The sequence below is a fragment of the Salvelinus sp. IW2-2015 genome, linkage group LG1, assembly GCF_002910315.2.
Source record: "Salvelinus sp. IW2-2015 linkage group LG1, ASM291031v2, whole genome shotgun sequence".
Classification (NCBI taxonomy): domain Eukaryota; kingdom Metazoa; phylum Chordata; class Actinopteri; order Salmoniformes; family Salmonidae; genus Salvelinus; species Salvelinus sp. IW2-2015.
The window spans coordinates 46,912,928-46,925,373 of record NC_036838.1 but is presented as its reverse complement, the minus strand read 5'-3'; the positions used below and the strand labels follow the sequence as shown (position 1 = coordinate 46,925,373).

The window sequence follows — 12,446 nt, the reverse complement described above, 5'->3', positions numbered from 1 at the left end:
TCCAAACATAACGATGGTCATTATGGCCAAACAGTTCTATTTGATCAGACAAGAGGACATTTCTCCAAAAAGTACAATATTTTTCCCCATGTGCAGTTGCGAACCGTAGTCTGGCTTTTTTATGGCGGTTTTGGAGCAGTGGCTTCTTCCTTGCTGATCGGCCTTTCAGGTTATGTCGATATAGGACTTGTTTTACTGTGGATGTAGATACTTTTGTACCTGTTTCCTCCAGCATCTTCACAAGGTCCTTTGCTGTATCCGCAAAACACCAGTCTCAACGTCAACAGTGAAGAGGCGAAGAAATATCCCATATCTGGCCAATAAAAAGATKAAGATATTTTTTTCTTAAGGCAAAATAACACAGATACTGGACAGAGGAACTCTGCCTAGAAGGCCAGCAACCCGGAGTCGCCTCTTCACTGTTGATGTTGAGACTGGTGTTTTGCGGGTTCTACTTAATGAAGCTGCCAATTGAGGACTTGTGATGCGTCTGTTTCTCAAACTAGACACTAATGTACTTGTCCTCTTGCTCAGTTGCGCACCGGGCCTCTCACTCCTCTTTCTCTTCTGGATAGAGCCAGTTTGCACTGTTCTGTGAAGGGAGTAGTACACAGCGTTGTACGAGATCTTCAGTTTCTTGGCAACTTCTCGCATGGAATACCATTCATTTCTCAGAACAAGAATAGACTGACGAGTTTCAGAAGAAAGTCTTTGTTTCTGGCCATTTTGAGCCTGTAATCAAACCCGCAAATGCTGATGCTCCAGATACTCAACTAGTCTAAAGAAGGCCAGTTTTATTGCTTCTTTAATCAACACAACAGTTTTCAGCTGTACTAACATAATTGCAAAAGTGTTTTCTAATGATCAGTTAGCCTTTTAAAACTGATAAACTTGGATTAGCTAACACAACGTGCCATTGGAACACAGGAGTGGTGGTTGCTGATAATGGGCCTCTGTACACCTATGTAGATATTCCATTAAAAAATCAGCCGTTTCCAGCTACAGTAGTCATTTACAACATCAACAATGTCTACACTGTATTTCGGATCAATTTGATGTTATTTTAATGGACAAAAAAAAAGGTTTTCTTTCATAAACAAGGACATTTCTAAGTGACCACAAACTTTTGAACGGTAGTGTATATTTCATATCCAGTGATTCACATTGGGGACATTTATTTGACATTGGAACATGTTTTAAAACCCACATTTACGCTTTTCATGTGGGGGACTTTTATTTAGAATAATTTCGAAATTCTGTGACCTGGTACTACTTTTTTAGTGTTGCTGTCAAGACACTGATAGCCGGGCGGTCATTAAATGTCTGCACAGTAGCTAATTGTTGGACATAAACCGTCGTTACTTGTAAAACAAGTAGAGGATTGACAGATATTACCACCGGCAGTCATGTCGTACTGCAAGCAAGAGGGTAAGGTTAATGACGCACATCCTCACATTTTCATTCATTTCGCTCGTGCAATGTCATTGACTGGCCTAGCATGTTGGCTAGCTACTAGTAGCATGTCAGCGTTGCTTATTCCTGCGTTATTGGTGCAGTAATTCCATGTAGATAGCCAGTTATAGGTTCAACGCGGTCTATAACTAGGGCAATCAGATTATGTCAGTATTAATCCGATTTGTAGAGGTAGCTAGCTAGATAGGCTATTAGTAGAACGAGCCAGATAGCTAAAGAGTCTTGAGGACTTTCTTTCGGGGGCTGTCAAAGAGCAGGTCATGTCAGGTGACAGTTCAGTTTGTTTTATATCAGGACCCTGTTGACTTAACACTATGTGTGCAGAACTCTGTTGAAAAACAGCTGTTGAATTGGTAACTTAACAGCTATTATGGCCAACATTAATAGTCTACAGTGTGCATTGATCCAATAGACAAATGCACTGTTGTTTTTGGGGGGTCGGTCAGACAATATACACAATATTAACCATTAATTTTTATGGTCTCCCACTTTGATTTAAAACCAGCCTGGAAACCGGGGAGGGGAAGTGCATTTAGTATCTCATGGTTACAACTCTGTGCCTGTTGTTTCCTTGGAGATGCCATCTTCTCATGCTGACCTCACCTATGTTTTCTCCTTGCCAGGTAAAGATCGCATTATTTTCGTTACCAAGGAAGACCATGAAGCGCCCAGCAACGCTGAGCTCATTGCAGATGACCCCAATGACCCCTACGAAGATCAGGGTCAGTGGGCTGTAGATTCTGTGAATTCATGTTGGGGATGTGGAAGGATTATGAAACACTCATCAGTAGTGTAGTCATTACAAAGATACCAAAGAGGTGTATACTGAAGAATGATGAAGGGTTGCAATTACAACCATGTCAATACATGATTATATCCCTATTCCTCTAGGCCTGATCCTGCCCAGTGGGGAGATCAACTGGAACTGTCCATGCCTGGGAGGGATGGCTAGCGGGCCCTGTGGGACACAGTTCAAGGAGGCCTTCTCCTGCTTCCACTACAGCAATGAAGAGGTGAAGGGTTCAGAGTGTATCGACAACTTCCGTGCTATGCAGGAGTGTATGCAGAAGTACCCCGAGCTCTACCCCCAGGAGGATGAGAACGAGGGAGCTGACGGTGCTGCCCCTCCCCTCGTTGATTCTACTGCCCCTGTGCCCACCGAGGACTCTTCCCCAGCCTCAGTGCCCTCTAGTAACTCTACCCCGTCCCCACCAACACCTGAATCTGCCCCGTCATCCGACAATACACCACCCACAGACAGCCAGGCTGCCAGCTAAAATCACCCAGCATCCCCCAGTCTCTCTTAAACCACTGCTGAGCACAGGCCACTTTCATGGGAGATCAGCTGTGTGTTCACTGGTGCCTCAGACTTTATCTCTTGGTTCAACGTTCATCACAAAGGATAATGACTTTAAAGGGGGCCTAGTACTGCAGAGGAGTTATGTCTCTTCCAGGGAATATCAGTTAATGCTGTGAGAGGAGGACAATACAAAATACATTTCATAGGATTTATTGTAGTGGTTGTTGAGCTCCTGAGGTTCCTACAGTGCCAAGTTTGTAGAGAGGGGGGGGTTGTTTTCTGCAGGGGACTTTAGTTAAGACTCGCAACCAACATATTTTTCTGCTTATCAAGCTTCAAATCAGATGTGTTGTGCCATTCTACGTTAATGCTACACTGGAGGTGTGTAACCTACTGTCAATGTTACTGTTACTGGTCGTTTGTGATTACTTGACTTCATGTTTGTGCTTGACGGATCATAGTAAGCAATTGAGCTAGTATTAAAGCTTGATTACTCTTGTTCTCAGTTGCTGGTCGAAGATCATGTGACATGTCTGTTTTTCCCACTTAAGTTCTCTCAAAAGTCCTGAACGTCGCTGGTGGCAGGAAGTTTTTCCAGCAACCTGTATTTTTCAGTTAAATCTGAGTTTTAGCACAGCCTACATTGCCTTACTATTATATAATAGATTTTTCCATCAAATGACCGCCCTAAGAAAGTGGAAATCCATTGTGTCTATGCAATAATTTCCTCTAAGGAGAGAATGAAACACTGCGAGCCAACTGGGGTTTTGTTATGTGGTGCATAATGCAGTTTCCATGGAAGATGGAGATGTGTTTAATGCATACATTTACGCAAATCACAATGACATTAATACATGATTTATGTGAAAATCTGAGATGCAGTGTGCGTGTAAATCTCAGGATTTGGGCTTTTTGAGATACTTTTGGTCATGTAGTGTATGTGGACACCGCATAAAACATCTTATTCCAAAATCATGGGCAAAGGTGTTCAATAGGGTTGTGGTCAGGGCTCTGTGCAGGCCAGTCAAGTTCTTCCACACCAAGCTCGACAAACCATTTCTGCATGGAACTCGCTTTGTGGGGCGGCAGGTAGCCTAGTGGTTAGAGCGTTGGACTAGTAACCGAAAGGTTTCAAGATCGAATCCCTGAGCTGACAAGGTAAAAATCTGTCGTTCTGCCCCTGAACAAGGCACTTAACCCACTGGAGTAAAAGGCATTGAAAATAAGAATTTGTTCATAACTGACTTGCCTAGTTAAATTAAATGTAAAAGAAAACAAAATAGTGCATTGTCATGCTGAAACAGGAAAGCACTTCCCCAAACTGTTACCACAATGTTGGAAACAGAATCGTCCAGAATGTCATTATATGGTGTTGCGTTAAGATTTCTCTTCACTGGAACTAAGGGGCCTAGCTCGAATTGTGAAAAATAGCCTCAGACCATTATTCCTCCTCCACCAAACTTTACAGTTGGTGCTATGCATTGGGGCAGGTAGCGATCTCCTGGCATCTGCCAAACCCAGATTTGTCCGTCGGACTGCCAAAAGGTGAAGTGTGACTCATCACTACAGAGAATGCGTTTCCACTGCTCCAGAGTCCAATGGCGGCGAGCTTTACACCACTCAAGCTGATTCTTGGCATAGTACATGGTGATCTTAGGCTTGTGTGCGGCTGCTTGGCCATGGAAACCCATTTCATGAAGCTCCCGACGAACAGTTATTTTGCTGACGTTGCTTCCAGAGGCAGTTTGGAACTCGGTAGTGAGTGTTACAACCGAGGATGGATTACTTGGTGGTCCCGTTCTGTGAGCTTGTGTGGCCTACCACTTCATGGCTGAGCCGTTGTTGCTCCTAGATGTTTCCACTTCACAATAACAGCACTTACAGTTGACCGGGACAGCTGTAGCAGGGTAGAAATTTGACGAGCTGACTTGTTGGAAAGGTGGCATCCTATGACGGTGCCACATTGAAAGTCACTGAGCTCTTCAGTAAGGCCATTCTAATTCCAATATTTGTCTATGGAGATTGCATGGCTGTGTGCTCAATTTTATACACCTGTCAGCAAAGGGTATGACTGAAATGGCATAATCCGCTCATTTGAATGGGTGTACGCATACTTTTGTGTATATAGTGTATGACTTTTCTAGTTAGAGGGTCCTGAAAGGCCAAATATGTTTGGTGCTGGCTGCTTTTATCAACAACTCCTGTTCTTATGAAGAAAGGCTGGTGAGTATATACAGTAGCATCTAGACAGGTGCTAGGCAATCATTGTATAAAAACGATTTAGTCAATGATGAAATTGTGCAAAGCTTGAGTATCCATCCACAGTGAAGAAGGCACTTCCTTCACCTGCTTTTAAAACATGTAATTTAAACCTTAATGGACTGCTACTCCCATTTAACCTCTCCTGATTAAAGTTCATACTGAACCATGTCTCATTTCCTTTCACACCTTTCTAATCTTATGTTTAAATACTTCATACATAAATTAAGCTATGTATTCATATATACGACTGGCCCATGATGCTTTGAAAGTGATTCTTCCTTAGGGATCCTGAGTTTATTCTTTGGTAAAACTGCACCACACACACAGCCTTGGATTAAGATATTAGCTACATTTTCGTAACACTTAAGTTTCTCAGGTTTATCTTTTGATGTACTTTGTAGGCCCTATTTGTTGCGGGAAAAAAGATGCCGATGCCTGGGACATGTGTAGACTTAGATTACTACCAGACCTGCACCCTGCAATTGCACTACGCTGAAGAGAGACATGGAGAAGAACAATAGAAAAGAAAATGGAGTGTGGCCTGACCTGGGAAACCCCCACCAAGAAGGCTGCAGAATAGAGCAGTGCACTCTCTTGTGGGCCTCAATATTTAAGTAAGTAAGTAAGTAGGTGTATTTTTTAGCATTTTAATTGGAACACTAAATGATTGGAATTGGATACTGATAAATATATAGTACACTAAAAGCAGAGAGCACTGGAATGTAATAAATTGTTATAGAACCTAGTAGGCATTTTGATGTTATCATTTATAAAAGGCATGGCTTTTGACATACACAAAGTCTGTAAAGCTTGTATGCCAGGGTTTGTTGTGTCCGATAGTTAACACTGGCTTGCAGAAAAGAATGGCTCAAATATGACCACCCAAACATTCATTGGATTCCAGAAGGATGCTTTTTTTTAATGTTTGTGTGTGGTATTTCCCCCAAGTTAAATCATCTTCACAAGAATGTCTAAAAAGATTCCAGTCAGTCCTCTTTGCATCATATGGCAGGGTTGTAGTCTTTTCTGGGCAAGATTTTCCATAGCAGTCATTGGTCAAGACACTCGGTCAAGCCTTTTCCACTGACTTTCAGTCCCTTTCCTGAATTATCTATTGAACCAGTGATACAACCCTCAATTTCCATTCAAATTGCTCTGTGATGGGCAGCCCTGCCTTAGGCCCTCCGATATGTGGGTCCCCAGTTGAGGGGTCCAAGGAACCACCACACTCTGCATGGTGACCAGCAGCCGCTCTGTCTCTACCTCCTCTGGACCCGCCAGCAGGTACTCCACACCTGGAAGAAGAGGGAGAGGAGAGGGTTCAGCCTCCATCTTGTTTAGAAGAACATATATCAGAGTGAACAGAGTAGCTACCAACCTTGTGGAAAAATAGGGATGATATTTAGAATGTTACTGAATATAGTCGCACAATATTCAGTTCAGTGATGTATAAATTGGGCTACCTGGATTAAGAATGGGGCAGGTGCACCCCCGGCTAGTCCAGGAGAGGGGGTAGATACTGTGGGTGCCCTGGGAGAGAGCCACCTGTCCTGAACGCAGGACCTTGCGAACTTTGACCTGTACCTCTGCGTGGCTCCCCTTGTCATGAGCTGACAACACACTGGCTTTGATCACTGCCACAGACACACATGGAGACATGCATCACTGAAAAGGTGAGGGGTACATTTAAAATAATGTAGGATGTGTACAGTATGTGAGAACCTTGGGAAATATTTTACCATAGGCATATTTGGTCTTGCAGAGATCTGAGACACTCCTCAACTTTCTCTCCTTACAACTGCATTTCCCTGGAAGGAGCCATAGACAGTGTCAGCAGCACAATATGTTTACTCAAACCCATGAAGGTAAGCAATAAGTAGTGGGTGGTGCATGACTCTAATGCTAGTGTGCAATATTATTCACCTGTGTAGTGCAGGGCAGAGACTGCCAGTTGCTTTGACCACACTGGCTCACCCTCATTGGTCAAGGCATGGTCCATGGCAAGAATCTTGCCTCCCATAGGTATATTTAAAACCTGGTTATTTGCATAGCTGATGAAGTGACAACGAGAATACAGAGGTAAGATGTTATTGTGGAGTGAAACTGGAAATAGGAAAGAAAGCCACATATGAAGTGTTAGATTTAGTAGTGAGAAATAGGGCTTAGGGCTTACCTGTCCAGGCAGAGCCCAGTGTGGGGGTCACAGTTTTGGGGACAAGCACAGGGTTTGCACCCCTCTCCCCCAAAGCCCCAGTATCCAGGGAGACAGTGGTTGCAGCCTGTTCCCCCCACACCAGGTCTGCAATGGCACTGTCCACTCCTGGGGTGGCACCATCGACCCTCCTCCCCAGAGATGGCTGGTAATGAGCCCAGTGGGTCACACCAACAACCTGTTAGCGAAAGAGCGAAACAGAGACACACAGACTTAGCAAGAACACACACACCCTCTCCCTTGTTTCCTCTCGCTCTATCCCCACATGTTGTTACAAATCATACCACTAGAGGGAGATACTGTTTTAATATACACATGTTTTCAGTTTCAAGTAGCGTTCTTTGACTTGTCTGTAGGTTGTCCTGACTTACGTGTGCAGACGTGGGGGGAGTTGAGAGGCATGGCTGGTTGGCGGTGGTAACCGTGGCGACAGCGCTGGCACCTGCGCCCAGCTGTATTGTGTTGGCAGTCRTCACAGACACCCCCACTGGTGCCCCCCAAGGACAGCCACGCCCTCTTAGAGAAATGACAGCTCTCTGCATGGCCATGACACTCACACTCTGGAGCACAGGGAGACAACGATCGGACAGGGGAGAGGATGGAGCGGTTAGTAAGGAGGAAAGAGATTATTTGATTATTTAATGACACCCAACGGTAGGGTTGCCAACACTCCCGGTTTAGCTTGGAGCCTTGACCTCCCTGCATGTTCTACAACTTTTCCAGGAGATTTTGTTCATGTTTGAATGAAACTTTAATAACTGAAATATAAACAATGTTGAAGTATTTCTCTAATCTCTCAACATGAGCTTGATTTGAGCTGGCAACCCAACAGGGCCTGGTCCCTTTTAGTAGGGCACTCACTATGGCACGGGTGTGGCTCCCCATTGCTGCCATTGGCTGGCTTCCAGGACTGGTCATTGTAGAGTGTGCCACACCTTTCACAGTGTTCTCCTGCTGTGTGGTGAGTGCACACACACCTGCCAGCCACCTGCAATAAACATCAGGTCTATTGGCCGCATGTGACAAATACAATTTGATTTGAAACATCCACAATAAAAGGACAAGCATAGCTACTTAAGAGTTTCTAAAGCACACAGATACACACAGGCTGAGCAGACCACACTCACCATGTCCTTCAGTGTGTCCTGTCCACCTCTGTGGGGTAAGCAGTGTTCTGCATGGCCATGACAGAGACAGGTCCCCCGAGCCAGGAGAGTGTAAATGGCAAATGGAGCTGAGGCAGGACCCTCTGAGCTGGGCTGGGGGGAAGGGAGGAGGGGGAGATTCAGGTCCGCTGGAGGTTTGAAGAGTCTGATGGAGGAAGAAGTGGTGGAAGGCGCCACAGATAATGGGCAGGTCTGAGCCTTGAGAAGTCTGAGGCGGAGGTTGGTGAGGGTCAGCTGGGAAAGGCCCTCTGGACTGTAGGGGTCAACTAATCCACCAGGACCCAGAGTCCGAAATATCACCTGTGAGAAACATAAGGGTCTACTATATACTGTATGTCTACTGTGCTTCTAGAACTCTGCTTTTGTCTTACCCCACAAAGTGCATGAGACACTCTGTCCTTTTACCTCTCCCCTGCTGCACGGCTTGGCACTGGAGTACCGGGACGTACACCGCGAGCCATGCTGACTGGTGTCATCAGGAAGACCAAACGCCAGACTGCAGTTCTGTGCAAACAGCTTGAGTGTTTCCCACGTCCGGCCGAAGTCCTGCGAGCGCTCCATGGCCATGGCAGCGGGCCTGGGTGAGTGGAACAGCAGCACCACGTGGGTCAGACAGAAACGGGTCTCCAGGTCCAGACGGACCTCCTCCGCTTGGTCAGTGCCCACGCCCGAGCCCCACCAGGTGTCTGGGTGCTGGAAGGGATCATCCACCATGTTGGCAGGCGGGTGAAGGTCAACTGGACAGGGGTGGAGGGGAGTGGGGCATGGGGAGTGGTGGGACCCATTCCCACAGCAGCCTGAGAGGGTGGTGAGGGTCCTGCCACTGGCCAGGTTGCCCATGGGAGGACTGCAGGCATGGTCTACACACCTGGAGGCTGAAGATGGGGTGGAGCAAGAGAGTTAATGCAGAATAAATATAAAATATGCGATCTCATAACTGCATATTGGCTATTTTCCCATGGGAGGGTGTCAATGAACTCAGATCGTCCGGCAGGAAAGGGAGCAATGTGCGCACGTGTATCTCAGGTTGCATCTTCCAAGGTAACCCAATAATATCAGAGAAAATCGGGCGATAGGCTACTGAGTTATCAAGAACGAGTTTCGATCTTTTCCAGTCATAACTGTAAAGATAAGGCAGATAACGGAACCGCAGCTGGTGGCACTGTGTGCCCAATTCATCCCACAATGGAATTTGTTATGATACATTCCTATAATCCACTGCGTCGTTAGAATAGCGCCAACAGAGGCAGTAATACTATGGCCAAAAATCTAACCGCAATCTAACCATCATATCAAATTAATTGATGGCCACTCACCTGTCCCGCTGTGCATGAACGCTACAATTAAAGCGCAGTTAATCGCCAGCATCTCAAATCGAAGGCGACCTTCAAATCGTTTCATAGGTTTTTGATAATCCCACTGGATGGATTATTAGCAATCCAATGACAAGAAAACTCCCCACAGTCAAATAGTCTTATTATTCTTGGCAGCAGTGCAGATGCGCCTTAGCATCACATGCGTTTGTTTATTCCAAAAATGACCGCATTCCAATGAGAACCGCAAAATTTCGCATAGCCTACATCCCAATCTATCGCTTGAAGTCCAATAGAGCCGCAGTTTGATTCAGCCATACGCTTTGTATGACATCTTTATTAATGACGACAGGGAAATGATTGTTTTCGCATTCAGAGCGTCAGCATTAACAATTAACATTAGTCAATGAAGTGTGTCCCGTACGCGGCTGGTCCATGTCTCTCAACGATAGAGTCAGACGATGTCCAGTCCCGACTCCTGAGCTATTACAAAAGAGCTGACGAAAATAGCCCCAGGGCACAAAATTTTTAGGGCTTGCCTTGATAGCACATTGTCACACGGTGGATACTAGCCTATAAGGTTTCCCAAACTTGCTCCTGCCCCCCTGGATGCACGTTTTKTTTTTTTTWGCGCTAGCACTACACAGTTGATTCAAATCATCAAAGCTTGATGATGAGTTGGTTATTGGAATCAGCTCTAGCTGACTAAACTCAACTCCATGAGTTATGATGAAGATGTATGGCGACTAGTGAGGGCATTAAAATAGTTTTTATCAAAAACTACAGATTTCAACACCCAAAGAATAGCCCTCATTAATGCTGCCAACTAATAGCTGACATTTACACAGATCGATTTCATGTGTAAATGAGGGATATTCTTTTGGTGCTGAAATCCGTCGTTTTTATAAAAATATATTTTAATGTAATGTCGGAGCTCCAGTCCATCCACACTAGTCACTGCTCAACTCCATCGTAAATCGTGGAGGTGAGTTAAGTTGGCTAGAACTTCTCAGGACTTTATGCATGGTTGAATACGCAGGCTACTCAATCCACTTCACCACATGCCTGTCTGATTTTGTCGATTGGCCTCAGAATCCTTTCTATAGGCCTAATACAAGAAAGTGATGCTCGATATTAAACACTTGGCCTCCAAAGTGTTGATATACCACAGTGCTTCTACAAAATTCCCTGTGTCAACCACATGTAGGCCTATGTCAGGAAATGAACAGTCCATGCTGAACTTGTTGATGCATTCCTAACCCCTGGCAATATGGCACACAGACCCAGTAGATGGAATAAACACCATGTCTCTTTAGTATTGTGGCTCAGTGTAAATGAAAGGGGCTTAGAATTGTTGAATAGTCCCACAAAATTAGATTTTATTCGCATAAATTACTTTAATAAGGTGCAAATTTACAGACCACACTGATGGCATTTCCAGGCAAATTGGAACCAATTTTATTTATTTTTATTTCACCTTTATTTAACCAGGTAGGCTAGTTGAGAACAAGTTCTCATTTACAACTGCGACCTGGCCAAGATAAAGCAAAGCAGTGTGACACAAACAACAACACAGTTACACATGGAATAAACAAACATACAGTCAATAATACAATAGAGAAAGTCTATATACAGTGTGTGCAAATGAGGAAGGATAAGGGGCGTGAGGCAATAAATAGGCCATGGTGGTGAAATTATTACAGTATGGCAAATTAAACACCTGGGTGATAGATGTGCAGAAGATGAGTGTGCAAGTAGAGATACTGGGGTGCAAAGGAGCAAAATAAATAACAATATGGTGATGAGGTAGTTGGATGGGCTATTTACAGATTGGCTATGTACAGGTGCAGTGATCTGTGAGCTGCTCTGACAGCTGGTGCTTAAAGCTAATGAGGGAGATATGAGTCTCCAGCTTCAGTGATTTTTGCAGTTCATTCCAGTCATTGGCAGCAGAGAACTGGACGGAAAGGCGGCCAAAGTAGGAATTGGCTTTGGGGGGTGACCAGTGAAATATACCTGCTGGTGCGCGTGCTACGGGTGGGTGCTGCTATGGTGACCAGTGAGCTGAGATAAGGCGGGGCTTTACCTAGCAAAGAAATATAGATGACCTGGAGCCAGTGGGTTTGGCGACAAATATGAAGCGAGGGCCAGCCAACGAGAGCATACAGGTCACAGTGGTGGGTAGTATATGGGGCTTTGGTGACAAAACTGTGATAGGCTGCTGTCACGTTCCTGACCTGTTTTCCGTTGTTTTTGAACTTTGTTTAGTTGGTCAGGACGTGAGCTGGGTGGGTAGTCTATGTTATGTGTTTCTATGTTGGGTTAAATGTGTTGCCTGATATGGTTCTCAATTAGGGGCAGGTGTTTGACGTTTCCTCTGATTGAGAACCATATTAAGGTAGGCTGTTCTCACTGTTTGTTTGTGGGTGATTGTTCCTGTGTCGTGTGTCTACCCCACCACGGGACTGTTTCCTCGTTTGTTCGTTTCGTTTGGCTAGTCTTTCCTGTTGTGCGTGCGTTTCGCTGTCTATTTAGGTTCTCAAGTCAGGTCTGTCTACGTCGTTTTGTTGTTTTTGTTTCTATATCACTGTGGTCTTACGTGTTATATGTTTTCATGGGTCGTGTCTGCCTTTAACTCATATTATTCATTATGTCTAGCATTTCCTCGGCTGCGTGTTGGTCCGATCCATGCTCCTCCTCGTCCGAGGAGGAGGAATATG

General features: G+C 44.9%; 2 protein-coding genes across 2 annotated transcripts; one reads left to right on the top strand and one right to left on the bottom strand.

Moving 5' to 3' along the window:
• Positions 1-920: 920 nt before the first annotated feature.
• LOC111968636 (mitochondrial intermembrane space import and assembly protein 40) lies at positions 921-5,198 on the top strand. The gene is made up of 3 exons (XM_023994360.2): positions 921-1,428; positions 2,097-2,195; positions 2,365-5,198. Exons 1-3 carry the CDS (start codon positions 1,407-1,409, stop codon positions 2,748-2,750), a joined length of 507 nt encoding a protein of 168 aa, XP_023850128.1. The 5' UTR covers positions 921-1,406; the 3' UTR covers positions 2,751-5,198.
• Positions 5,199-5,438: 240 nt separating this feature from the next.
• LOC111968627 (netrin-4-like) lies at positions 5,439-10,252 on the bottom strand. The gene is made up of 10 exons (XM_023994348.2): positions 9,730-10,252; positions 8,819-9,288; positions 8,375-8,713; positions 8,109-8,235; positions 7,619-7,807; positions 7,209-7,425; positions 6,959-7,086; positions 6,775-6,843; positions 6,499-6,669; positions 5,439-6,330 (listed from the first exon to the last, which is right to left on the bottom strand). Exons 1-10 carry the CDS (start codon positions 9,812-9,814, stop codon positions 6,170-6,172), a joined length of 1,956 nt encoding a protein of 651 aa, XP_023850116.1. The 5' UTR covers positions 9,815-10,252; the 3' UTR covers positions 5,439-6,169.
• Positions 10,253-12,446: the final 2,194 nt, after the last annotated feature.